The sequence below is a fragment of the Cupressus sempervirens genome, chromosome 10, assembly GCF_028749045.1.
Source record: "Cupressus sempervirens isolate cs-2001-9-10 chromosome 10, ASM2874904v1, whole genome shotgun sequence".
Classification (NCBI taxonomy): domain Eukaryota; kingdom Viridiplantae; phylum Streptophyta; class Pinopsida; order Cupressales; family Cupressaceae; genus Cupressus; species Cupressus sempervirens.
Genome location: NC_143127.1, coordinates 352,491,914 through 352,517,784, shown reverse-complemented (window position 1 = coordinate 352,517,784; position 25,871 = coordinate 352,491,914). Strand labels below are relative to the sequence as shown.

The 25,871-nt window shown below is 37.1% G+C and overlaps 1 protein-coding gene across 3 annotated transcripts in view; it reads right to left on the bottom strand.

The window, feature by feature from the left end:
* Window positions 1-4,765: 4,765 nt before the first annotated feature.
* The window catches only part of LOC149534040 (uncharacterized), a 111,694-nt gene continuing 90,588 nt past the window's right edge, over window positions 4,766-25,871 (bottom strand). For all 3 annotated transcript variants that reach the window (XM_089803970.1, XM_089803971.1, XM_089803972.1), the window contains 2 exons: window positions 5,437-5,575; window positions 4,766-5,330 (listed from right to left, as the gene is read on the bottom strand). In XM_089803970.1, the coding sequence (XP_089660096.1) occupies window positions 5,146-5,330; window positions 5,437-5,575 (324 nt within the window). In that variant the 3' untranslated portion in view covers window positions 4,766-5,145. The remainder of the gene's footprint in view (window positions 5,331-5,436; window positions 5,576-25,871) is intronic.

The window sequence follows — 25,871 nt, the reverse complement described above, 5'->3', positions numbered from 1 at the left end:
CATAGTTGAGTGTTTAGGGATCTATCTAGGGCCAGGTTTGTGGCTTGAAGGCTTATCATAGCTTTGATAATGAGGGGTGGGGAGATGCAAGCCCATCTAATGTGGTGGGATATAGACATTTGTGAGGAGATTCCTATTGAGAGGTTTCAGTTTGTAATTTTAGAAGGCTAAGGTTTCTGGGGCAATTGTGTTGTCCCTCGAATCATGCAGGGGTTTTATCCTTGGAGGAACACTATTGACTTCTGATACATTTTTTGGTCTTGGATTGTATAGGGTTTTTTGTCGGGAGCTAATTTTTATTTTGATTGATGTGTTTATTGGAAACATCAATCCATTTGTTCTTTTATTATTATTCACTGAAGACTTGTGGATCTCTTGCTTGGATTGACACTGGTTGATCCTCTATGGTCTTCAATTTTGATTTTGTGTATCTAATTTTTTCAAAAAAAAACTTCTCTGATTTGCTAATTGTTTCCTCTCTAGAGCCCGGAAGCTTGATTTGCCATTAATTGGTTTTTTTGTGATGGGAGGCGCATTGATTTCTAGGTGTTTACATGATTGATATCCAGGGCTATGAACCTATTAGATAGATTGATCAGTGAATCAATGGCATATTTTGTTTTATTGAAGTGGTGCACAGGCTCTTGATGACCTGCCTTGTTAGAAATTTCAATGAGTTCACAGGAATCACTTTGTTTGTCATTTTAGAGTTTCTCAATATATTATTATTAAAACTTTTACAAATGTCCAATAATTTTTTGCATAATTCTAAAGGGACTTTTCACTATAGTTGACACAAATTTAAAAATGTACTTGAGCTTATTTACACAAATTTATGTGGACCAATGACAGCACCCTCCTTAGGAGGATGTTTGTACTATGTTATTTTTGTTGATGACTAAGAAGACTTTGATTTATTCTTCAAAACTTAAAGAAGCAAATGAAGTATTAGAAAAATTCAAAGAATTTAAAGCCTTAGTTGAAAATATGACTGGGAAAAGAATTAAAACTCAAAGGTTAGATAATGGAGGAGACCATATCTCTAAAAAATTTAAAGAATTTTCTAATTCTACTAGGATTAGGAGGGAGTATAGTGTCCCATATAATCCTCAACAAATGGGGTAGCGGAAAGGCTAAGGCTATGATGCATGATCAAGATGATGCATGATCAAGATCTTCATACCTCATTTTGAACAGAAGCTTCTAACATTGTAATCTACATTCAAAACAGATGTCCGGACTCTAGTCTTGCAACTCCTAAAGAAACCTTTACTGGAAACAAACATGACTTAAGTCACTCAAGAATATTTGTTTCTCCAATCTATACTCACATTCCTAAGGAGAAAAGATCAATACCCGACCCATCAAGAAAGAAAGGGATATTTGCAGGATATAGTGAATTGTCCAAAGTTTACAAGATATATGTTCTTGGTCAGAATATTAATAAACTAAGAAGATATCTAAGTTTCGAAGAGGACATGGCATTCAAAACATCTAAAAACATTAGTGAGAGATGATGCGTCACCTCAAGAAATAGAAGAGGATTCAAACATTGAACTTCACAGGGAGACAATTGTAGAAAATTATGAACCTATGAACTCTACTCATGAACCCCCTAAACATGTTAATAATAGAAAAAGACCAGTCTAAGCAAGGAAATTTCTTGAAGAAGCAGAAAATTATGCTGCATCGAATGGCTCATCCAAAGAAAACAAGAAACCTAGAGGTCACTCAAATTATGTTGCTCTTATGAATGAAGTTACTAAGTTTGAACCTTCAAATATTATAGAAGCACTAAAACACCAAGTTTGGAAAGATGTCATGGTTGAAGAGTATCAATCCATTCTGAAGAACGATGTTTGGGACATTGTACCCAAGCCTAGAGTGAAATCATTTGTCTCATCCAGATGCATATTTAAAATCAAACATGCAGCAGATGGAAGTATTGAAAAATACAAAGTGAGATTTGTTGCCAGAGGATTCTCTCATAAGGCTAGAATAAATTACGAACAAACATTTGCCCAGTTGCTAGATACACATCTGTAAGGACCATAATTGCTATTGTCACCTCAAAAGGATGGAAAATACATCAGATGGACATAAAGACTACCTTCTTAAATGGTATTATAGAAGAAGAAGTATATCTAGAGTAGCCTTGAGAGTTAATTATTCATGATAGAACCTCTCATGTATGTAGACTGAAGAAAACTCTCTATGGCCTCAAACAAGCTCTTAGAGCCTAGTATGAAATGGTAGATAGTCATCTTGCCAAGTTGGGATTCTCCAAAAATGAAACAGAACCTAACCTCTACTTCAAGGTAACAAATGGTGATATGTTAATCCTAGGTCTTTGTGTTGATGATTTACTAATCAAAGGAGAGGATCATCTCATTATGAAATGCAAACAAGACCTTGCCTATGAATTTAATATGCACCTGGGTCTCCTACATTACTTCTTGGGACTAGAAGCATGGCAAGAAGAGAATTGTATCATTCTAAATCAAGGAAAATAAACTATTTACATTCTTAATAGATTTGGAATGATAGACTGCAAACCTATGTCTACACCCACGCAAACAAATCTACATAAGTTAAAAAATGCAACCACTAAGTCAAAATTTGTAGATTCTACTCTCTATTGTCAGAGAATTGGGTTCTTAATGTATTTGGCAAATACTAGGCCAAACATTTGTAATGCTACAAATACTCTCAGCCAGATCATGTGTGAACTCATAAAAATACATCTTGTAGCAGCGAAACATATTATGAGGTATTTGTGTAGAAATATTGGACTTGGATTAAAATATGATAATGTTGATAAATGTCTACATGGATATTCAAACTCAAATTGGGTTTGTAGCGTTGTTGATTGTAAAGCACCATAGGGAGTTGTTTTAGCTCAGGTTATGCCACAGTATCTTGATTCAATAGAAAGCAATCTTCAGCAACATAGAGTTATACAGAAGCCAAGTACATTGCAGCATCCATGGGAGCTGAAGAAGCCATTTGATTGAGGAAAATACTTGGAGAATTATTTGGACAATCTATGAGCCCCACTTCTATATATTGTGATAATCGGAGTTCTATAAAACTCTTAGTAAACACAATATTTCAAAACATATCGAAACACATTGAGATCCCCTACCATTATATCAGAGACATGGTGGAAAGAAATGTCACACAGTTGAGATAGATTTTCATAGATGAGAAAAGTGTTGATATTCTTATAAGCATAAGAATATCATAGCATTTAATTCACAACAATTGGTTAATGATCCCTTTCATAAGTCAATAACCATAATTAATACCTAAAAACAAAACATTATGGAAAAATAATACGATGGATCTAAAGTTAGGTTCCCATGGAGGAGAGCTTCAAAAAAATATAGAGCTGTGATGTTGAGATTTTTTAAGAATACTTGAAGGTTAGTGATCTCACAAATTTTGTAAAGCATTTTAGTTTAAAAGTTTAAGCTTGAAAATTTAAGGGAGATTTTTGTGCTTACAGGATAAAAATAAGTGGAGGGATTACTAGTCTCGCCCTTACTTAAATTTACAAAACTGAAAGTAGAAGCTCTGATTTTTGTGCAAATGATTATGGGTAATCATGTATTGTCATAGGACCTCCTATTCCACAAAAATAGTGCTTAAGCCCCCCATGGTACAAACAATTCAAAAGCTTTGCGAATTGTGGGAAAACTAAATTTGGTATTCCCTTCTAGGTTATTAAGATTTCAAATGAGACATTATAGGGCAACTAAATAGACCATTTGTATCCTATCACTATTTAGGACTACTTTGGACACAAGATATCAAGTTTTTATTAATCATTGGTGAACTAAGGCAGACGTCTAATGAGGGGGGCTTGGGCTCAGGGGGGAGTAAAGGTTTATTTAGAATCATTTGGCACTCAATTTGGGCAAGGAGAAATGGCCCCGCCAGCTTAGAGAATTTTTTTCCCATGTGTCAACACTTGCTCATTATTTTTCCACCAATACTAAATGATAAATTTAAAATATTAGACTGATCACTCTAAAATTCATGGGACCATCAACTTCCTTAAATTTAGGAGCTCAAAATTTTTGGCTGAAATAAGCTAAAAAAATTCATAGTACACCACTCACCATTAAATATTCCTAAAGAATCTCAGTGGCCACTCCCTCTATTTTAAAGGAAGCCCCCTTCCATGGGACCCCAGCCTAAGAAAGCAAACTCAGAGGTACTTGTTATCCCCTCCAATGTCCCATAACATTAAGTTCTTGTTATATCTTTTAAAGCGAAGTTTGCATTTTAAGGTGGTGCTTTGAGTCTCTTTCATATTTGGTTTTAGCTTAAGTTGGTGGCTGGAAATGCAGCCTAAGTTTGATGTAAACCACTTTCTCCTCTATGAGGTCTCAACCAACAGAAAAGGGGAAATGAGGGAGTGGAAAGGGTAAGGGATGAGATGTATAAATGCCCCAAAGGTGCTTCTACATACAATGTATTTGGAAGGAGTTATAAGGGCCGAATATGGCATATTTTGATTTCTCAAATGAAATTTTTCATAGTTCATTGTGATTCTAGTTGAGAATAGGGAACAGAATTCATTCAGCCAATCTCTAAAAGCTTCAAAACAGAGATTAAAAATGAAATCAAGTAACACCTTTTAACTCCCTCAAATTGCACTATTGCTGCTTTAGTAATCAAGTGCTAATGATATTTACTCTCGGATGCAGCTTTACTCTTGAAAGACTGAAAAAAAAAATTACTATATTCATCACAGACCTGATATAATAGATGCTTTTATTGATAACAGTTAACACACTGGAAATAACAGTAGAATTACAAGAAGAGAACTCATCATGCAATCTTAACAAGTCCACCATTAAAGCTCAAGAGAGATGGTTTCTTGTGAACATATGTTAAAGATGGTTCATTATGATTGGCTGGACACTAACATGAAGCAAAATTTTGAAGTTGATATTACATGAGGTGAAATGGTGTAATAAAATAATACAATTGCTAGGGGGGAATACTCAAATTAGACATGTACTTGATGGAATTTACTTTTACAAAAGTAGTGTACCACTAACACAGAAAAATGTGCTCACCCCATCCAAAATGACCATATTGACTAGATAGGTTGCATGGGTTTCTTCAACCCAGCTAACTCAAGTTAATAAACCTTTCTAAGGACGTTATTAGGCTTGGGGGCCAATGTTTTGTATCCCTTACATAGGACAAGTCCGTATAGCGAGGGTCCAGCAATGTGGCTATTGCGAATTGTCGTTCAGCAAGCAAAGGAGCCTTTTTATCTGTATAAAATGCTGCTGCCAAAGCTGCATGTACCTCTGCTTAGAATTCACAAAAAGAAGAAAGTGAATGAATGTTTGGAAAAGAAAAACAGATGCGACATAAAAAAGGGTTCATATCTTTCACTATCAAAGATGAATAAACCTGGATATCCTTTTAAAGAGACTGATACATCTTCCATCTCTGCTATAGATTCTTCTCTATCACCGACCTCATAAAGTGAAATGGCTCGCCCGACCCTTGCATACTCTGTTAATGCTAGATCTCCATATATATCAATGACCTGCAATAAACCAAAGACATAATGTGATTGATAATATAATTATTTTGCAAAGTACTACATGATTTTGGTGGTTTATTCTAAAATTTTCTCCAAAGTATCTGAAATTGTCGGAGTGAGGGTATAAGGTTTTCAAATGAGTTAAAAGACAACCAAACATGAATCATTATTTTCAGTAAACAGCAGGTAATGTCCATCAGGTCAGTTCTTTGGAGCTTTTTTATCAAAATTTAACTGCGCTAAACAGTGTTTGAATAGACTGTACTAAAGGTAGTGCTTTTTAATTGGGACTATCTTGGGAACAAATGTTTGCAATTAGAACATTTCTACAGTATTTTAGTTGTGACTGTCTTAGGGACTAATATTTACAATTTGGTTGTTCTTCTGATACTTGATACAAAAGAATGATTAATGCTCCACACTTAGCTGATACTCATAATTTTTCTTTTCTTTGTTTAATGCAATGACCTAAAATGGTTAATACTGGCGCTTCCTAAGTGGAGCCCCACATTCAAGTCCCAAGGGGGTGTGATGTAATGTTGAAATTGGGTGAAATACCAGATTCTTAAGTCGGGTGTGGCATACCCTAATGAATGAGGCTGATTGCATGTCATGGATTTCACAGAAGAGATGTCCCTTACTTGTAGCATCTACAACAAAGGTCACCATTAAAAGGAAATTGATCGATCAGTATTTTCTAAACAATTGTTTGTAATATCACAAAATCATAAATTGATTTCAATGAAAATGTGAAACATTTAGCCTTTAGAGACGTGGTTTAAGAGGAATGTACATGCTCTTATCTGAATAAGATAATCCGGTCCTTTGGCTAGGGACATGCACAGATTGAATGGATACATCTGTCCTAAGATATAAGATTAAGAGTTTCTCATATATATATATATATATATATATATATATAAACATGCACATAGATATGAACCCACCAAAAGATGCATATGCAGAAACACTGTGAAAGATACATATCTTTTGGTATGTGTGTATATTGGTGCATTGTCAGCGAACATGTGTATCATAAATATTGATAGAATGCATCAATAGATACATTATAGTAATACATTGTTATTGAACTATACTTACTTTAGATGGTTTTTTTATCAATAAGGGGGGGGAGGGAGTTGGGGGAGAGAGAGAGAGAGAGAGAGAGAGAGAGAGAGAGAGATTATCTCATAGTCATCAGCTTTGGTACATATTTTTCTATGAGCTCTCTAACATGGTTACTGCTTCCTCTAGAGCTCATTTTATCTTGAATCTTTCTAAGGAAGACAATCTTTATTTCCAGTTGTATCCTTTGGAAAACAAACAATTTACTCACAGGATGGCTCCTCGTTCGTAAACTCAAGCTTTTGGCTTTCAATATTCTGTGTTGCTCTAGCAAGTTATACATGAATAAGACTTACGAACTTCTTTGTCTGCCACATCACTTGAAGATGATGAGCACATACCCAGTCAAAAGAGAAACTCAAATTCAACAATTTGAGACAATGCTGGTGCCACAGCTAAAACTCGTACCAGCACTTGTATCCAAGCTCAATTAGAAAAAAGTCATAATCCTGCATAAAAAATGGGAAAAGTAGAGTAGAAACACAAAGGTTTTCACAATATTGAATGTAATATTAATTAATAATTTGGTGTGAACTTGATCACATTAATGATCAGTAGGTAAGTTACCAAACAATGTATATGGGTGCTAGATATGTATGAAACTTACAAGGGATAAAATGGAAATCTAGAGAGTTGTTTAGGACACCATTTCTGACTAACCTCGTCTGATATTGGATACTCGATTTTTCGTGTGATTTTTGAAGGAATGAAGGCAGGAATTCCAAACTCTTATGAACTTGTACATATTTGTCAGCTTCCTTGCTTATGACTTAGAATCAATATTAAAATTAAACTCCTCGGAACAGCATGCATCCCATCTTGTTTTGGGTTTTCGGACAACATTGTAATATATCATGATTACTAGGAAAATTGAGTTGGTTCTTTTGATTCTATGATAATACTAAATTTAATAACTTGAGGTTCTTGTGAAGGTTATTTATGACGGTTATGGAAACATTCAAAACTAAATCCATTACTGCAGTAACTGATAATGTAGTACAATTCTCTATCTAGGAGGTGAAATTTGGAAAAAATCAAAAACTATTCATCTCATCTAGGTTGCCACGGAACAAAGACAAGTAACACTGTAGATTATCACAGAAATAAAAATAATATGAATCTACTGGTATTTTCAAAAGAATCTTTGGGATTACATCTTTGACCACTCGGCACTGTCATGAAAGTGTGTATAGGTCTTGGGAAGTTGTTTAAATGGTTTCAAAATACTTACAACACCTCGCAGTTGTTTAAATGGTTTCAAAATACTTACAACACCTCACAATCTTACGATTTTTGGGGACCAAGCAATTCAGGAAAAGAGGACTACCATTCTAGGTAGCTTCCCCTTTGCATTAATGGTTAACTTTTCACCTTACCACCTTGTTATCGCCTTAATCAAACTTTTTAGTGAAATCCCATTTGGGATAACTACTTCCAAGCCCCTAAAATCTCAACCTTACAATCTCCTTGAGCTAAGTGAGCACCACCCCTAGATGGAAAACCTTTCTCCCAAGTGCTCTTAGGAAATTAGCCATTTTCAGTCTCATGACTTCTACCTGGTGTTGGGTGAATGGCCTACAGCTGAGTCCTTGCAATTAATCAAATTCAAATTTTCATAAGAAAATCGTCATAATGTCACCAACAAGGCCTACTACATTTCAAAAGCAAGATCTTACCTAAAACGCAATAAAATCACCACCTCTCAATTCAAAATTGTAGCAACAAATTTTCAACTTGAGAACAACTTATGAGTGGGTCCCTAAAGGAATAGAAGTATCTTAGTGGTTAAAGCATTTCTATATGAAGTTGGCTTTCAGTCAAGCTGCCATATTAAGACTTTATTAGCACCTACAGCTGAATCATTTAACAAAATCATGTTATTTTTTAAACTTTTCTTAAAAGCTTGCAAAGGATTTTGATTTCATTAGCTTGATTTCCAACATGTTTTTAATGTCTAATTTTCATGCCTACCCTCATTGGACATTCACATGCCATCCTGATCCTTTCCCATTCATTCACATTACCATTTTGCCCTCATTCGCGCCCAGCCACCCACCTCCCCCCCCCTGGCCCCCGAGCCTCATTATCATTCTGCTCTCATTTTCCCTCTTCTGACCTCATTTTTCAGATACCTTAGACGGGTTCACAAAAAATTGCAAAGAAAGTGAATCTTGTTATGTCATTGTGTTTCAGCACATACACCAGTGCCATAGTATGTTCATATCAGTTTACATTACTGGGCAGCCTAAGATTTTCTTCCTCTCAATTCTAAAGGATGAGCCCCGATATTCAGACCCAAGGATCTATTCAATCTAGTCAAAGGGAAAAACCTATAATTCAAAAAAGGGCAAGAAAAGACCAATACAACAAGAATGGGATGATTCTTCTACACTCTGAGCCCTGCTGAACTCACAAGGGTGCTCCTAGAAAACTTTATAAATAATATCTATCAAGAACACAGGCAGCGGCTTACTGGAGACCTGCAGTATGTTTCTGAAATAAGGAGAAAAAAATGGCATGTTGAGCCTGTTTGTGGGCACCCACAGCCTTGGATTCCCCCAGATTTTGGCCGGAACCCACATAGAATCTATATGCCCGGCCGAAATCCAGGAGAAATCTAGGCAGAATCAGCATCAAGCTCACACCGGAACCAGGATCTTGGGCTAAACCAAAGGATTCGGTAACTTAGATAAATACCTCTAGAATTTTATTTTATTTTAATTTCATTTTAAATTTATTTATTTTTTAATAAGGGGCCGAAGCCAACATTATTTATTATTTATTTATTATCATTGTTTGTTGAGATTTATTGTTATTATATGTTAAGCTCGAGTGGGCTTGAACCCAAGACCTCCTTGATGAGAGGCTCACTATTTACCATTGTGTTGCAGGCTCTTACCTATAACTACCTCTAGAATTAGCAAACACATCAATGATTTTCCAGTGTATGAAAATTCCTACAATCTCCATTAAAGCTCATTTGAAGAATTGGAATTAATCCTTCCAGAACCACTTGGGGTAGATTTTTGCTGCTGAAAGCAGAATTCTCAGGCATCCTTTTCCTGAGAACAAATTTTGAGAAAACTTCTTAGATCAAATAAATAATAAGCACACCCCAAATCATGCCATTCACCTCTTCATAGAACTCTTTTATAACAATTATTTTCAGTTCCACTCCCATACCACAATTATGAATTAATTATTTAATTAATTTTCTAAAGTCTATTAAATAAATCAAAATATTTAATATTTATCATTCAGTTGATAAAAAATATTAAATAATTAAATAGAATGTTTTTATGACTTTAATAATCAGTTACTTTTCAAACATATTCCAAATGGGGACATTACAATAGGCTCGCATATTTTGCTAGTACTCTCACATGATATTCATGCTTGTTTGTGACTTTGAGTTGACAGTTTATTTGTTGCTGCTTGTAGCATTGGTAATTGGCATGTGTTATCACAAATAGTATCAACAATCGCCCTGAAGGGACCACTACATTTTTGCTACTAATTGGATCGTGGCAGTGAGATGGTGAGCTTCAGGTGCTTATAAGCCTGATTTTGGTGCTTATAAGCCTGATTTTGGTCCTCTGAGGAATCCTGAGCCTCCTATGTTCCAATTCCTTTATGAAAAGGGCCCGGCTTCTCCCTAGCTGCCACAAAGAGAGTGAGGAAGGAATCTGAAGTGCTCATTAGTGAACAATCAAGGGAGGGAGAGAGAGAAGGGTCGGGCCCAGGCTAAAGTAAATGCCTTTTATAGGTTTTTCTGCAAACCAATAAAACTTTTGAATCGGGTTTTTTGGCACATCATATATCAATGAAAAAGAAATCTATCATCCATGCAGTGGTTGGGTTATTTTTCTCAATTTTTCTTGATTGATGTTTTTACTCAATTGAAGTTGAATGTTAATTTTGCTCAATTTCTTGTGCACAGCAGGAGTTGATTGGATATTGTAAAGAATATTGTTGCATTGTCTTATTTAATCATGGATTGGTCCAAAGTTTTGGGTTCCTCCAAATAGCGTTTGGTGCTCCTACTTTGTTTTGGGTTCCTACTTTGTCCGTAGCAATCCCTTAGATCCTTTGTTGGTCTATTGTTGGGCATTAATAAAAAAATAAAAATAAAAAATTAATATCTACTTCTAACTCCATATAATTATCATGGTCACAAATGGATTGTTACTAACCTTGAAGTTGCGTAGAATCACATATGGCTAAGATCCTGACTCACAAGTACCATAGAAAATAAATAATGATTTGATAGACCAAATGAAGCTCTTAGTACTCTTCTTTGTCCATTTCTCCTAATCTTTTATATCAAGTTGCATCTTCTACACATCCCAATGAGATTTGGACCACCTTGTAGAATCTCTTTGGTAGGCTAGATAAGATGATGAAATTTTATTTGGAGAATGAACTAATTAATCTTGATCCAAGACATTTTAATTGTATCCAAGACTTCTTCACCAAGCTCAATTCTCTTCACAACCAACTATCTGAATGTAGAGTTAGAAAGATGATGAGCAGTTGATACTATATATTCTCTCTAAGCTTGGTCTTAATTACTCTACATTTGTTTCTACATTTTATGCTACTATGAATGCTCTAGGTAGTGCACACAAATAGCTTCTCTTGATGGTTTTGCGGTACAACTCATAAGGGAACAAGAAAAGTTGGCACAAATGGGCACATTGACACCTTCGAGGTCACAAGCACTTCTTGTAAAGGACCCACATCCAAAAGCTTCAGGTGGCAACGACAAGAAACAACATAAGGATTCTATATTGAGAGATTTAAGAATCATTTTTCATAGCCTACTCCTAAGTCCAAGACCTCTACTAAAGAGGAATCGTCACAAAAGAAGACCAAATGTGCTTATTAAGAAAGACAAGGTAATAAGCACAAAGTGTTATGCTAAGAAGATTAATGATCTTTCACACCTTCAAACACAAAATGTTTGTTGTCCTCATCAGTGTCTCCATCTTCTTCAACATCACAATTGGCAGCTTCTTCATCTTCATCCACACAATCAAGAAATACATATTTTGGAAAATGTAATGCACTCTTGGGTTCCACTACTCCTGAGAGTGGTAGATGGCTTCTTGAATTCAGTGCATCGCCATATGGCATCTTCTACAAATATGTTTTCTACTTTTGAGTCTTGTAATTCACCAAACATTTTGATGGGTAAAAATATGTACATGAAAATTGATTGGAAAAGTTCTATTGATATGGGTGAGGCCCTGAGGGATCATTCAATAATGTTCTTTGTGTACCCTCCTTGACCATTGATCTCCTTTCAATATATCAAATTACTTATGGAGCACAAGGTAAGATAGTGGAGTTCACTTCAGATTTTGCATTCATTAGAGATGTGGGGAATAGAGAGACTATTTCTACAAGTGTGGTTGATGTTGGTGTTTCTTTGGATGATGTGTACACCCTTCCACCAAGGACCTATATCATGTTTGTGAGAAATTTGGTCATTTGAACCTTGTTCTTAATAATAGAAATGATCTTCCTCCTCCACTGCCTGCTTGTCAACATTTGGAGATTGCTTGTATTCGACAAGTTGATCATTGTATTCTAGATCTAGCTTTGTGGGATGAGTATTTGGCAGGTATTTAAGAAATGTTTGTTTAGTCTCATCTTGCAGATTTGGGAGACATACTTGAAAGGTTTTCTCTCCTCTTTGGTGATAGCACAATTGTCGATACATCTTTGGAGATCAATATCAATGAGTTTCCTCATTCACTTGCTTTGTCACATTTATTGGTTCAATTTGATCATGAGTATGAGGAGGCTTCTTGTGCTTCGAGCCTCCTAATTCGTTTTCAAAGGTTACTATTCGGAGACTTCCTTGGAGTGGTTTTCTCATTGTTCAGTGGATTTGTTTCTTCTGAAGGGGAGATGTATAGCTTGTAAGCATTGGGTCATCTTTTGTGTGTAGGCATCCTTCATCGACATTGGAGCTTCTTCATTATAGGAGGCTATGTTGTCTCTTTTCTTCCCACACGGGAATATTTGATTGTATATATGATGTACTAGTACTTGAGAGGTGTAATTGAGTCCTCCATACATGCATTTTGTTTGTTTCTCTCTTGTGTAGAGTTCTTTCCCGTGTGGTTTCTCCTTTCCTCCACTTTGTCGAACCCATCTTGCATGTTACATCTTGCTCATTTTGCATAATAATATTCTCCCTAAGTTTCATGTAAGGGGGGTGTTGGCTATTATGAAGTTTACTTAACCAATTTAATTTTTAGTTTTGGTAGTTTGCTTGTCAGTTATTAACTTATTACCAACTCTGTGTGCATTAATTTATTATCTCAATACATTTTCATCTTCTAGTCAAATATTGTCTTCTCTCTATGTAGGCATGTTTGAAGGTTGTGATCTTGGCAATGGAGTTCTACTCCAGCACAAAGTAACTTGTAAGTTCTTTCGAAAAGAACTCAGCTCTTTCTTCTTATTCTTGAACTAGAGATTCTCCTTCTCCGTGTTTGACAATTCGTGATTTACCCTAACCATCCAAATAAAGGATTTATTTGTACACTCTCCATGAAGAATATACTTAAATTCATGTACAATATCATCAACAATTCTCACCTTGTATCTGATTCCCAAAATGTGCATGAAAACTCTTTTACAAAATTTTATACCCACTGCATCAAGATATTTATATTAATTCTCTTTTAAGCATACATTCCCTTATCTCCCTACATGGCTTAATGATTAATTTTACAACCCTTAGCCATCTAACCAACAACCTTGAGTCTTCAAGTTCAACAACGGTTGCTTTCATAAGCACGATTTATTTGTACACTCTCCATGAAGAATATACTTAAATTCATGTACAATATCATCAACAATTCTCACCTTGTATCTGATTCCCAAAATGTGCATGAAAACTCTTACAAAATTTTATACCCACTGCATCAAGATATTTATATTAATTCTCTTTTAAGCATACATTCCCTTATCTCCCTACATGGCTTAATGATTAATTTTACAACCCTTAGCCATCTAACCAACAACCTTGAGTCTTCAAGTTCAACAACGGTTGCTTTCATAAGCCCTCGTGCTTTTCATTACTATCAACCTAAAGATGTAATTATCCGACATAAGCATCATTTCTTCAATCTCGATTCCATCCTCCTATGATTATATTACAAAGAATACTCATTTTCTCTGCCATTAATTCATAAAAAGTCAAAACTGTCCTTATCACTTCTTCCCCTAACTCCTCTATCTCTTTCCTCCACTCCACACATGCTAGCAAAAAGGAGTCTCTTTTGGATGATTGGCCTACAGAGTTCAATGTTGCCTGCAAGATTGAAGAGGGTGTAGAAGCATCAATTGGGCCTATTAGCCAATAGATATATCTTTTAGGTTCTTTAACCTACAACTGTAGGTCTTCCTTGGTGCCTTCACCTTTTTGCATCCTTTTGAAAATGATTGTAACAAATTAATGCAAGCAACTTTTTTCACCTTCTCCAATGGGTACACCCAAATCTAACTCCTCTGTTTAATAGTCTTCTTCTACCATGTCCTATTCCATCTTATCTATAAGCAAGACTTATGTTTGAGCCTTTCAATTTTCCCTTGCATCTGCAGATATTTGGGATATCTTGCATGCTTTTCTCCTCAATTTTGCTGCTCTAAAGGTAATATCCAAAATTAACAGATCTCAAATATCCACATCTTGATAGATCTACTTCCTTTGATGCACTATCTCAGATAACCACATAGGAGTGGACATGTTGATGTGACTTTTGATCCATTACAACATACAAATTTAAATACTTAGTATTTTGAGATTGAACACCAAATTTCCAACTCTCTTGAGTAAGGATGCTCATTTGATAAGCAATATAGGCAAATTGTGTGATCAAAAGAGAAACCCCAAGGTTCCTTCTTATTGTGAACTTACACTCAATTATAATGATGTGATATGCAAGTTATCACGAAGGGACTTATGCTATTCATTCACTCACTTCCAACCAACAATTGCAAAGGACTAGGTTGTACGAATTCTAACTCAGTCTAAAAGAATACAAGACAACGAGTACCAAAAGGTATGGGCACTAGCTCCACCACTAATCACCATTCAATAATATCCTTCATCCATCTACTTCTATTCAACATGAAATGAAATCCTAACATGAGTGAGAGATGCAAAGAACCATGCAATACTCCAAAATGATCATATATATCCACTGTGCAAGCACCATAATGAAGATAGATAGATAAAAATTTAACATCCACGAGGCTAAAAATAGCCTATGGGACAGCAACACAACTTAAGCAGACTTAAGTAGCTCCGTTTGTTTCTTGTGTAGGATGATGATGAGCCCACCCAATTGCTCAATGTACTCTTTGTTGAATAGGTTATGCCAAGAACTGTCACATATAGTATCCGCAAATTTATCTCTGCTGTCCTTGTAGGCCTCACATTCTAAAATAAAGTGTTGTTCAGTTTCCACTTTCCTAGAATTGCAGAATCTACAAATTCTCTCTTCTGACCTCTTCCAACGCCCGGTCTCACAAGGAAGTTGGTGAGAGTTGGTTCACAGCTGAGTGATAAGAATTTTATCCCTCCAAGAAATGTTGGCTCCTATGTACGCTTTTTGGAGTTGATCACAAGTGGGGTTGAACTCATTTATATAATATATTTTCTTCCTCCCGATCTCACTTCCCCAATTTCTCTTGTAGAATTTCTCCATAACAAAGACCTTTATTTCTTTATTATTTGTGGGGCACATATTGAATTGAATATTCCATTTACTCATCCATTTGATGTTTTGTTGCATCCATGTCCTTTTTCGCTTACATAGTGTATCACTAAAGACAACTTTAGGCCATCTATCCTCTTCCATTTTTCTGATTCTTTTTAGATAGCTTAAAAGGCGAACCATAGCAAGTGCCTTGATAGGAGCAGCCCCCATTTCACTTAGCATGATATCATATGGAACAATGTTTTTTATTTTAAACTTGCTTGTGATCAAACGCTTTTGGATTCCTTTGATTTGTTTCCATTGTGCTATAGTAGTGTTGTTGGCCCATAATTCACACCCGTAAAGAACAACCATCAGCACAAGAAGACCGAACAAGGTTTGGATAGTTTTCCAACCCCACAACTCCACTTCACAACACCTGTTCTGAAGAGCATAAAAAGCCTTCCACCCACCTAATGCCCTTTTATGCCTGCAACTAGACCAGCTTAGTTTTTTGTTGAAATCGATGCCAAAGTATTTATACTCCGCAACTTCTTCAAGAACATTTCCGTTGTAATAAAACTCATGTTGATGCTATTTTTTATTATTAGAGAAAACCATAACCTTAATCTTGCTGATATTGACCTGCATCCCCACCATTCTGCAAAAGCTCTCAAGAGAAGATAGATGATCTTGTAAACCATAGGCAAATTTGGCAATCAAAATGAGATCGTCCGCATATAGGAGCAGCTTTATTACAAATTCACCTAGCTGAATGCCTTCACCCTTTTGCATGTTTAACCACTCTTCTAGCTTGTCAATATATAAACCAAACAAAGTATGAGATAAAGGGCAACCCTACTTGACCCTGAAATCGCTCCTAAAACATTCTGAAATGCCATTTGAAGTTCTGATTTTGACTTTCACCTCTTCATACATCCTATGAACAGCAGCTCTGAGATGCATAGGAATCCCCAATTCTTCCATCCTGAGCCAAAGCTTGTCTCTAGGGACAGTGTCAAAAGCCTTTTTAAAGTCAACAAAGCAACAACAAACCTCTTCCTTTTTCTCTCACTCTTTTTCAATAATGTGCCTTAGAGTGACACAGTGATCCACTATCAAGTGCTTTGGCCTAAAACCAGCTTGCCCTTTAGCACATTTATGGTTTTCTTCTGCCCATTTGCTGATCCTAGTTTCTATCACGCTGCCAAAAAGTTTAGCAAAGAGGGGATTGATCATTCTAGTCCTGTAGTTGGAGGGGTTGTTAACATCACCACTCTTAAAAAGTGGTATTGCAAGGTTGATCGTCCAATCTTTTGGAAACCCTTCTGGGAAGATTTTGTTGAAGATTTCAGTGATGTGTGGTGCAAGAGTTTTCATACCCCACTTCAGATATTCTGCTTAAAGCTCAACAAGGTCTTTTGCTTTACCTCCACCCAACTTCTTAATCCCTATCTCTATCTCTTGCATAGTGAAAAGATTTGTAGTATCGTTGACCAAAGGTGGCTGTCCCACTCCACCCTCTTGTTCATAAAGTTTCTTAGCATATTCAAACCATTGGGTGGCAGTAATATTATTTTCAGTTTTCTTTTTCCTTGGTTGGAGTTCTTTACAAAAAAGTTTGGGGTTATTTCTGCCCAAGAAAATTAGCTCCTCTCTCCTTGTGAACGTAAAATCAGTTTTTTCCTTCTTTAGGATCTGTTTGTAGGCCTTAATGTCAAGGTTAGTTTTATTTGACTCCCTTAGGTTTCTCCTAGCCCTCTTGCATTCCTTGTCGAACCATGAATTGACTGGAAAACAATTAATTTCAAATTTTCTATTTTTTCCTCTCTTGCATTTTGAAAGAGCCTCATGAATCAGATTTGATAAATCATGACTATTAACAAAACGCTTATACATAGGGTGTCCCATACAAAGTTCCTCAAGAGTAACTCTGAAAGTGTTACTGTTTTCTGAAGTCAACAAAATTCTGCCCTGAGAAGGGGGGTGTTGAGGGCCTTGGTTTTTTGCCCCAATTTGCCTATCCTTTGCCCAATACAGATTTATATACAGCAGTCTATGATCTCATTTGAGATCCCAAATGTGCTCTCCAATTTCAACTTCTTCAATATTCTCATACAAATTCTGCGAACAAATTACATAATCTACTACACTTGCCCCGTTGTATGTGTTGCAAGTGAAATTGCCCAACTTAGCCCATCTAGTCAAACCATTACATATTATTAGATCAAATGTGCCACATAGAATGATCAATTCTTCCCCAAAATGATTGCAGCCTTTAGCATCCTCGGATATTCTTTCCCATTGATGATTTCTCTCTTCTGTGAGCCAAATAGGGTTATCGTTTACTTGGGAGCTGAAAATACTTGCTTGCCGATTTGCTGTCCTAGCATTGAAATCTCCAACAAGAACATCCCCACGCTGCGAAAAAACAGCAACATCTTTCTTTAACGCAGCATAGGGGTCATTATGATCTAAGCCGCACTTTTTATAAGTTTTAGATACCTGTGGAGCAAAGTAACAAGCTGCGATCCTGAGAAGAGTATTATTTTCCACGATTTTGAGCCATATAAATTGCTTATTAGAATCAGTCTTTTCCAATTGAATGGCACGACCTTCTCTTTCTTTTACTAGAACCATTATACCTCCATGACCTTTACCATTTCGCGTTGCCTCATTCCACACTGCCAGCTTCCAGTAGCCTTCAAACAATGGGGTCTTACATCCCACATGCTCATGTGTCTCTATGAGACAAATAATGTCTTTGCCTTCCGCAATAGGCCCTAACCCAGGCCCACGTCTCCATGGATAACCTCTGCAATTCCAACAAACTAAACTTAAGGACGCCTGGGTTGAGCTTGATTGCTATTTGTTTTGATGTGGAAGACTCGGAGTTGAGTTATCATCACTAAGCGTGATTGTTGATCTTGTTGTATCGCTGCATGTTAAAGTGTTTGTTATCGCCCCTGTCGCCCCTTTGTTGCCTACTTGTTGCCCTTCATTGGGGCGGTGGCCAAAATGAGCAATAATTGCTTTTCCCTTGAAAATCCAAGCTCTTTTGCCTTCATTTCTAGTTGTTCTGATTTTTTCCATTTCCACCCTTCTTTCTTCTTGTTGTCTCATAGTTAGATCCTCCTCTAAAAAGAAGTGAGAACCCCTCGAGAGCTGTTTTTTGTTAAGTAGATTTTGTTTGTCGCTAATACTGGGCATGACTACCTTGATGGGTCTATTTCTCTCAGCGTGTGATTTGCCAACCCTCCAAGCTTGGCATATTTTACCTTGCCACAACAACACTTCTTGTAGGAAATCCCTCGTTAAGTCGAGGGTATGTTCGCCTTCCCCATAATCTTTTATTCCTTTGATAATTATATTGGATGCCCTAAACTGCCTTTCCTTGACCTCTCTGTCTTGTTTGTTTACACGAATCTTTGCCTCTTCCCTTGCCAGATCAAGGTGTTTGCTGTTTTTGTCCGAAGTTTTGGTGATTTCTAAAAAACTTCTCTTTTCCTCTTCAACCTCTGCCTTTCCCAACGAACTAGCATGAAGAATCGTTCTCTCCTTATTATGAGATGGCTTGGTATTTGCTGTGACCTTGTTTGCTTCCAATGTAGCATTCAAGTTTTTCCATTCATCCTTCATGTTCTGCCATTCAAGCTTCCCTGCTAAAAGTGTTTCTTGCAATGTTGAGATTTGAGCTTTTAAAACGTTGTTATTGTTTGCAAGAGCTTTATTTGCTGCAACTAGCACCTGTATATTGCAGTAACTTTCTTGTTCCTTAGCCTCTAGGAGCTCCAACCTCCTCTTGGCTCTTAAAAGTTCTTGTACATAAAGATCTAGGCACCAAGCGAGAGGTGTGGAGGTAGGGCTATACATGACAGGGTCAACAAAGTTGCTGCTACTGCACAAATGACTGTCACCACCTAAGTGCGGAGGAGGGCACATTTTGACAGCATCTTTTTGTTTCTTCTCTTGTTTATGCAATCGCTGCACGTGTTTCTGCTTTTCATGTGAACATTTCAAGCGAGCAAGTCTACGTTTTAAAATGCCCTTGAACTGTTTAACGTTGACCCAAATATATTTCCCCGTCTTGCCAAGTGAGGCTAAAGAACAATTTTGGTAGTATCAATTCTCCAACATAGCATTTACAAATGATGATAGCAAGCCTTTATATAGGGGCTCTATTATAATGAATGGACAAGATAAAATCAAAGTCAATGGCCCAATAAGCCCTAATTAGGGTTTCCATAACCATAGCTACAAATATTAAATACCTACCCAATTACATTAGGCACCACCATGTGGACCAATTAGAAAATTACATTGCCTTCATGGAACAACAAGAAAATAGATTGCGCTTAACCACTAGATAAGATGCACAAACAAATGGGCCAATCAAATAATTATAATATTTTGCAAGCCAATGAGAAGAGGTTAGATAGAAGCTTATAGAAGAAAAAAACATGAAAAAGAAGCTACCATTTAATGGACCAATAAGATGATACCAGTTGTATTTACACTAAGCAACCTTTGAAAATATTCTTTTCTTTATCCCTTTTCTCTCTTTAGTACATTCAATGAATCTAGACAGAGTATTGTGAAGTTCTTCCACTGTGACACTTGGCATAGTCTAATTGGTTGAGGGAAAGGACTACCAACACAGCATGCTCAACCTACAAACTAGAAATACCCCCCTTTGATGATGGGAGATCATTGTTGAGCCCTTAATTGTGAATGACTCATATTCTCCAAGTGCTTCATCTTCATGAATTATCATCTTCATTCTTGGAAATTTCCCCTTTGAATTGATATCTTGCCCTCTTGTGATCATCGAATCCTTCATGTTAATTTTGGATTCCTTCTTAGGTCTAGGACTTTGCCTTGAATCGCTTTCCTATTGCTCAATCCTCATCATATCTACATTGAAAACCATTACATTGTTGAGGCATCTCCCTTTAGCTGGTAGATCCTTCTTCTCCTTAACTTTGGCCTTAGACTTTGAGCTCACACCACCTTTCTCCATTTTTTATCCTGCAACACCAACTCTTAATTAGAATTTTTATTTGATTACATGAAAATTAAATTAAAATCTATGGTTGTTACATGTTGATGTATGGAAATCAAACTCCTGCAATTTTATATCAGACGTAAAACCTAGTCAACCTAGGACACACAATGATATGAAAAACATTGGAAAATTGATCAAATTTCAATCATAGATGCCCTGGCACTCTTACCAATTCTATTTCAATCTGATATTAACAAAGAAGGGGACTGTGCTATAAATAACAAAGTCTGATACAGAGTTGGGTGACTCTGAAAATCACTGTATATAGCAGCAAAACATAAAATTTCAAGTCTTATGATGACTTTTCTTCAATGCAGGCCTTGAAATCATCTATGATGATCAAAATCAGACTTTAACTTGACAGTAGATGCTTAAAATCTAAATATTTGCACTGGTAATCACTTTAAATCCCAGTCCTTTATTGAAATGTTGATAGAACTAAGTTCAATTTGGTGACGGATGGTCTGAAATCAGAGGTTCATTTCTGGTGAACGCTAGTAAATCGTCAACCTTTGACCAGCAAATTTAGAAAAAAATGATATAATTGAAACTTTATCAACTCCTTTATGGAGTCATGCAATGAAATGATTAGAAAGAACACCATAATTTGCCCCAGTTAGTTCAAGATCTTTCAGTTATGCTTGCAATTCAGTTTGAATATGTTATTTGCAAGGTTGAAACGCACAGCTTTTATAGTTGATGTCATGGATTCACTTCCCGAATGCAATGCTGATTGGCTTCAAATTTGGACTGATAGTCATTGAATGTCTATCCTGATGATTGCATCTTGCATTAAATTTAATACTTCCTTGTGATTTCAAATTTCAAATTTAAGGCCTTCTAATTGGATCGAATTTCTCCCATTGCTTAGATAGACCACCTCTCTCTTGATTTAATTTTCTAATTGGTTTGTTAGCAGCCTTGCATAGAGTTCTGTTCGCCCTTTACCTTTCATGGAACTGAATTTACATTTAGGACGGCACCAAGCTTGCATTGAAGTTAGAATCTTTATGCTTCATAAAAGGGAGCTGCATTTAAATTTTGATCCAACTAGAGCCACATGAGCAGACATATTTTGTTTAAGACCTCCCCTCTTAGAGTTTAGAGCCCAACACTTAAATGCGTATTCGAATTCAGCTCAATTAAGCTCACACATTTCAATTGGGCATGTTGCATCTTATTAATGCCCAGATTTGAAGTTAAATTGCTTGACAAGGCTGCCCCCACAATGCTGAGGTTGCACGCTTCCAATTGGGACCTATTCTTATATAACTTGGGCTTAATTAGACCCGAGCGTTGCATGAAAATGCAGCTGCATTTAATCGTTGGACCACACATCACCTTTAGCCCTGATTTGGGCCTAGCTTGTTCAAATGTAAGCTTAATTCTTAGCATGAAGGCCACACATTACAAGTTTAGGGCCTATGCCTTGCCCTGTAAATCGATTCATCACTTCCTTTGATCGAAATAGGGTCTGGTCTAATCAGACCAGGCCCACATGCAACCTATTTGGGGTAATTTATCATTATTTAAGGCTCCATCATTGAGTTTTGAGCCATACGTTACATTTTGACCCATGTTTAGAATTAAGGTACATATGTTTCATGATAGGGCCCATCCTAAATTGAACTTGTGTCTGATCCTATTGGGTTTTGGGCCTGATTAAGCTTATACGGTTGAGCAAGGGCCAGCCCTAAAACTGTTGGGTCCACATGTTTCACAGTTTGGGGCCATACTTCATTGGTTTTAAACTTTTAGGTCTGATCTGAAAGCCCAAGGCCACACACTAGCTGTTAGAGGACTGGTCACACATTTCATATAGTGCTTGGCCTAATTAGATCTGCACATCAGCCATTGGGACCATATTTAAGCCCATATTCAATTGAATTTAGGCCTGGTCTAATTAGACCAGACGTACACACTACAGCTTGGGCCAACCTTTCTCATTTTAAGGCCTCATCTTTCTTTATGAAATCCTTAAAATTAAGTTTCTTCACTTTGTCCAATAACTCTTAACTTCTTCCTTTGCCACATGGGGAGGTGGAATCCACTTCTTAATATGGCAACCTGCCACTTGAGGTGGTGGAAGCCACTGCTTAATTTGACAATCACCAGATGACAAGGTGGAATCCACTCCTCAATGTGGCAACCTTGCCACTTGAGAAGGTAGAAACCACTTCTCTATGTGTCAGTGCCACTTGAAGAGGTGGAATCCACTTCTTCATGTGGTGACCCTGTCATTTGAGAAGGTGGAATCCACTCCTTGATGTGGCAATCCTATCATTAGAGAAGGTAGATATATTATTTTAATTTCAAATATTATTTTAATTTCAATTATAATTTTCCTTTTATTTCCCTTTCATGGCGATTTTCTAAGGCAACTTTATATATTTTTGGCTCAACTTTAATTTTAATTTTCCAATTTTCACACTTGGCCAAATTTTGCAACTTTTTGCTCAACTTTAACACTCCTTGATTTGGGAAGACTCACAAAATTCTGAATTGCCACCAAACTTGCACTACTACCTAGACCTAACCTATTGGCAAAATGATAGGGTCCCCATTCGCAATGGGACGATGGTGTGAAAACCTCACATCAGGACCTTGAAGTAGATGGCTTATATGTACTCATACCTAAACAATAATTGTGCCCTCTACCTCTTCATCTTGTCTTCGTGAGGATGTATCATGGCCTATAGGAGTGGCTCAATGGCCTATAGAAGATGGGGTATCTTGGGCTTCTTGCCAAGGAGTATCATCTTTCCTCTACTCTTCACTCCACTTCCCTTTTCCGTCTCCTCAACTTGCTAAGGTTGCACCCTTTTGAGAGTGGCTTCCTTTTGTTGTTGTAGAGGTGATCCTGGGAGTCCTTCTTGGGGATCTATTGGAACTTTTACCTCCAACATCCATCTCTCCTAACATCGTGTGCAAATCAATTCCTTCCTTAGAGCTATCCTTCAATGGCTATACGCTATAGTGTCATGTGATGCTTTGACACTGGTGATGTCAAGAGATCAATCTAAAAAAACTCCTTTTCCTTTTTAACCTCCCCTTCCTCATGTGTATTCAGACCAATGTCCAGATCCAATTCAATGCCATGGAATTTTGGGATGTCATGAGATGAAGGCTCCAAAAGGTTCTCTTGTTCAGTAGGAGGTTCTAAAAGGTTCTCCTCAGATGTGGTCTCTCCTACAATAGGAGTCCATGGTACAGAAGACCTAGTAGCTTTCCTTCTTTACAAGGGAGTTGCATCCTCTTCTTCTTCTTTTGTGCTTCCATGGCCTTAGGAAGTGGAGGCCCTTTCATTAATCTCTTGTAGAGCCTAGAAGGTTGCCCAAATTTATTCTTTTCCACATTATCTTGATTGGTTGAATTTTGTGTCGAGAAGAAGGAACATATGTTGTAGTTGCAGCAAAAACACTAGCAATAGGAGAAGTTGCATTAGCCATTGTTGGAGTAGTGGTAGTGGTGGCGGTCTTGGTGATAGTAGGAGAAGTAGTAGCAGCAGCAGCAGCAACAGTGGTGGTGGTCTTAGTGGTGGTAGGGCTAGCAGTGGCAGCAATGGATCTTTCCTTGTTTCTTTTTGTTGTTTCCTCACTTGGCTTGGTATTTTTTCAAATACAGCACTAGAATGCCTAGCAAGCTGTGAGGAGCGGTTTGCTTTGGAGGTGTTTCTTTCCTACTCTTTGAAGAGCTAGGGTTTCTTTTGGGTATCTAATCCTTTCCATTAGTTTTCAGCATGAGGTCCATCTTCAATGACATTGTAAGTCAATCTTGAGTACACTTTAAAACATATTTGGCCCAATTCTTCATGTCTTCAAGCTCTACTTTGTTCACATTTGCATTAAAAATGGCTTTGTTGAAGACCTTGTGACGGTTGTTTGAAGGATGCAATTTGTCTTTCATTTATAGCACATAACCTTACAAGGATCGAGGGTGTTGCCATCCTCAACCCTTTTGGAGTTTAGGGGTGGTGACAACCTCAAATAGTCCCCTAAGCATATGTAAAGGGTTTAAACCCTGATGAGATTAGAGCCCAATCTAAAATGACTATCCCCTTAACCTCTGACAAAACTTCGAATGAACTAGGATCCCTGATCCCTCTTGGAAACTTGGGACCTTTTGATCCCTTGATCAAAAAGACCATGGTCTTTCAAGGATTAGGGCATCGAATGTTTGAAATTTCAGCACTTAGTCAAATTTTCATCTAGCAACTAAGGTTAACTGGACTTAGTCAAATTTTCATCTGGCAACTAAGGTTAAGCGGGTTTTCAGTTTTTTAGTTTAAGATTTGAAAAACTCGTTTTGAGTTCAATTCATACACTCGATTAGGGTTTTTTTTATCGTTCGCCTTCCAAATTTGCCAAGGGCATGGATTTTGCATGGATTCTACATGGTTTCCTAGGATAGCAAATGATAAAATAACACTTGATTGAAAGCATGAAGGTACTATGCTAAACCCCTAAAACTATTCTACTCAACTGCTAAGCCTACTGCTATTATCGAACAACAATGACGAAACAACCAATAACAAAGAAAACAAAGAAGCGATTGAAAAGAAAACAAGGGAAATAGCAAAAACAAGGGTGAAACTTGAGAAAACTACCTCAAATCGACGAAAAACTAAAGGCTAGTCATTGGATCCATGCTACGCACATTCCAAGACATCACTAAATTGTAGCGAATAAAATCTCCCTCACAAAAGATGCACTAGTTGCTCAATAATTGCTTTCAGATTGCTGAAAGTTGTCTACACAAATGAGTGTCTAAAATATTCTTTTATAGACGCAAGGGTCAAGTGACACAAGTATGTGTAAGCCACCAAGTGATCTTTCCGTGTTCAATTGAGGTTGTGGCCCTTCAAGGCATCGTACTTTTAGGCATTGGGGATGTCACACCTCTGTGGCATCCTCAAAATGTCATTTGCCAAACCCCAACAACATAGAACAGGCAAGACCAATTGGGGGTCAGGGCATCAAGGGTGTCACTATCAAGCATTGGGGGCATCACATTTCCATGGCATCCCCAAAAGGTTGATTGCCAACCCCTATACACTAAGAACAAATAGGACCAATCAGGGTTTAGGGCATTAGGTGTGTCATGTTTCCATGGCATCCCTGAACCTTTAATTGCTAGAAGATCAAAAAAGAAAAACCAAGTAAAGGCAAGGGAAATTAGACTTGGGTGTTCGATATCCCTCATACTCTAATCATCGAAGGCCCAAAAAACAAAAAGGCAAAAAAAGAATGTGGCCCCCACTCAATCAAGTGATCAAGTGGGATGTGACTTGTAAGGCACAACAAGACCTAGCAACTAAGTTGCCGGTTTGGATTCTGGTACGGATGCAGGTTCGAGATTCGGGTTCAAGATTCATCCAAAAAAATTGGGG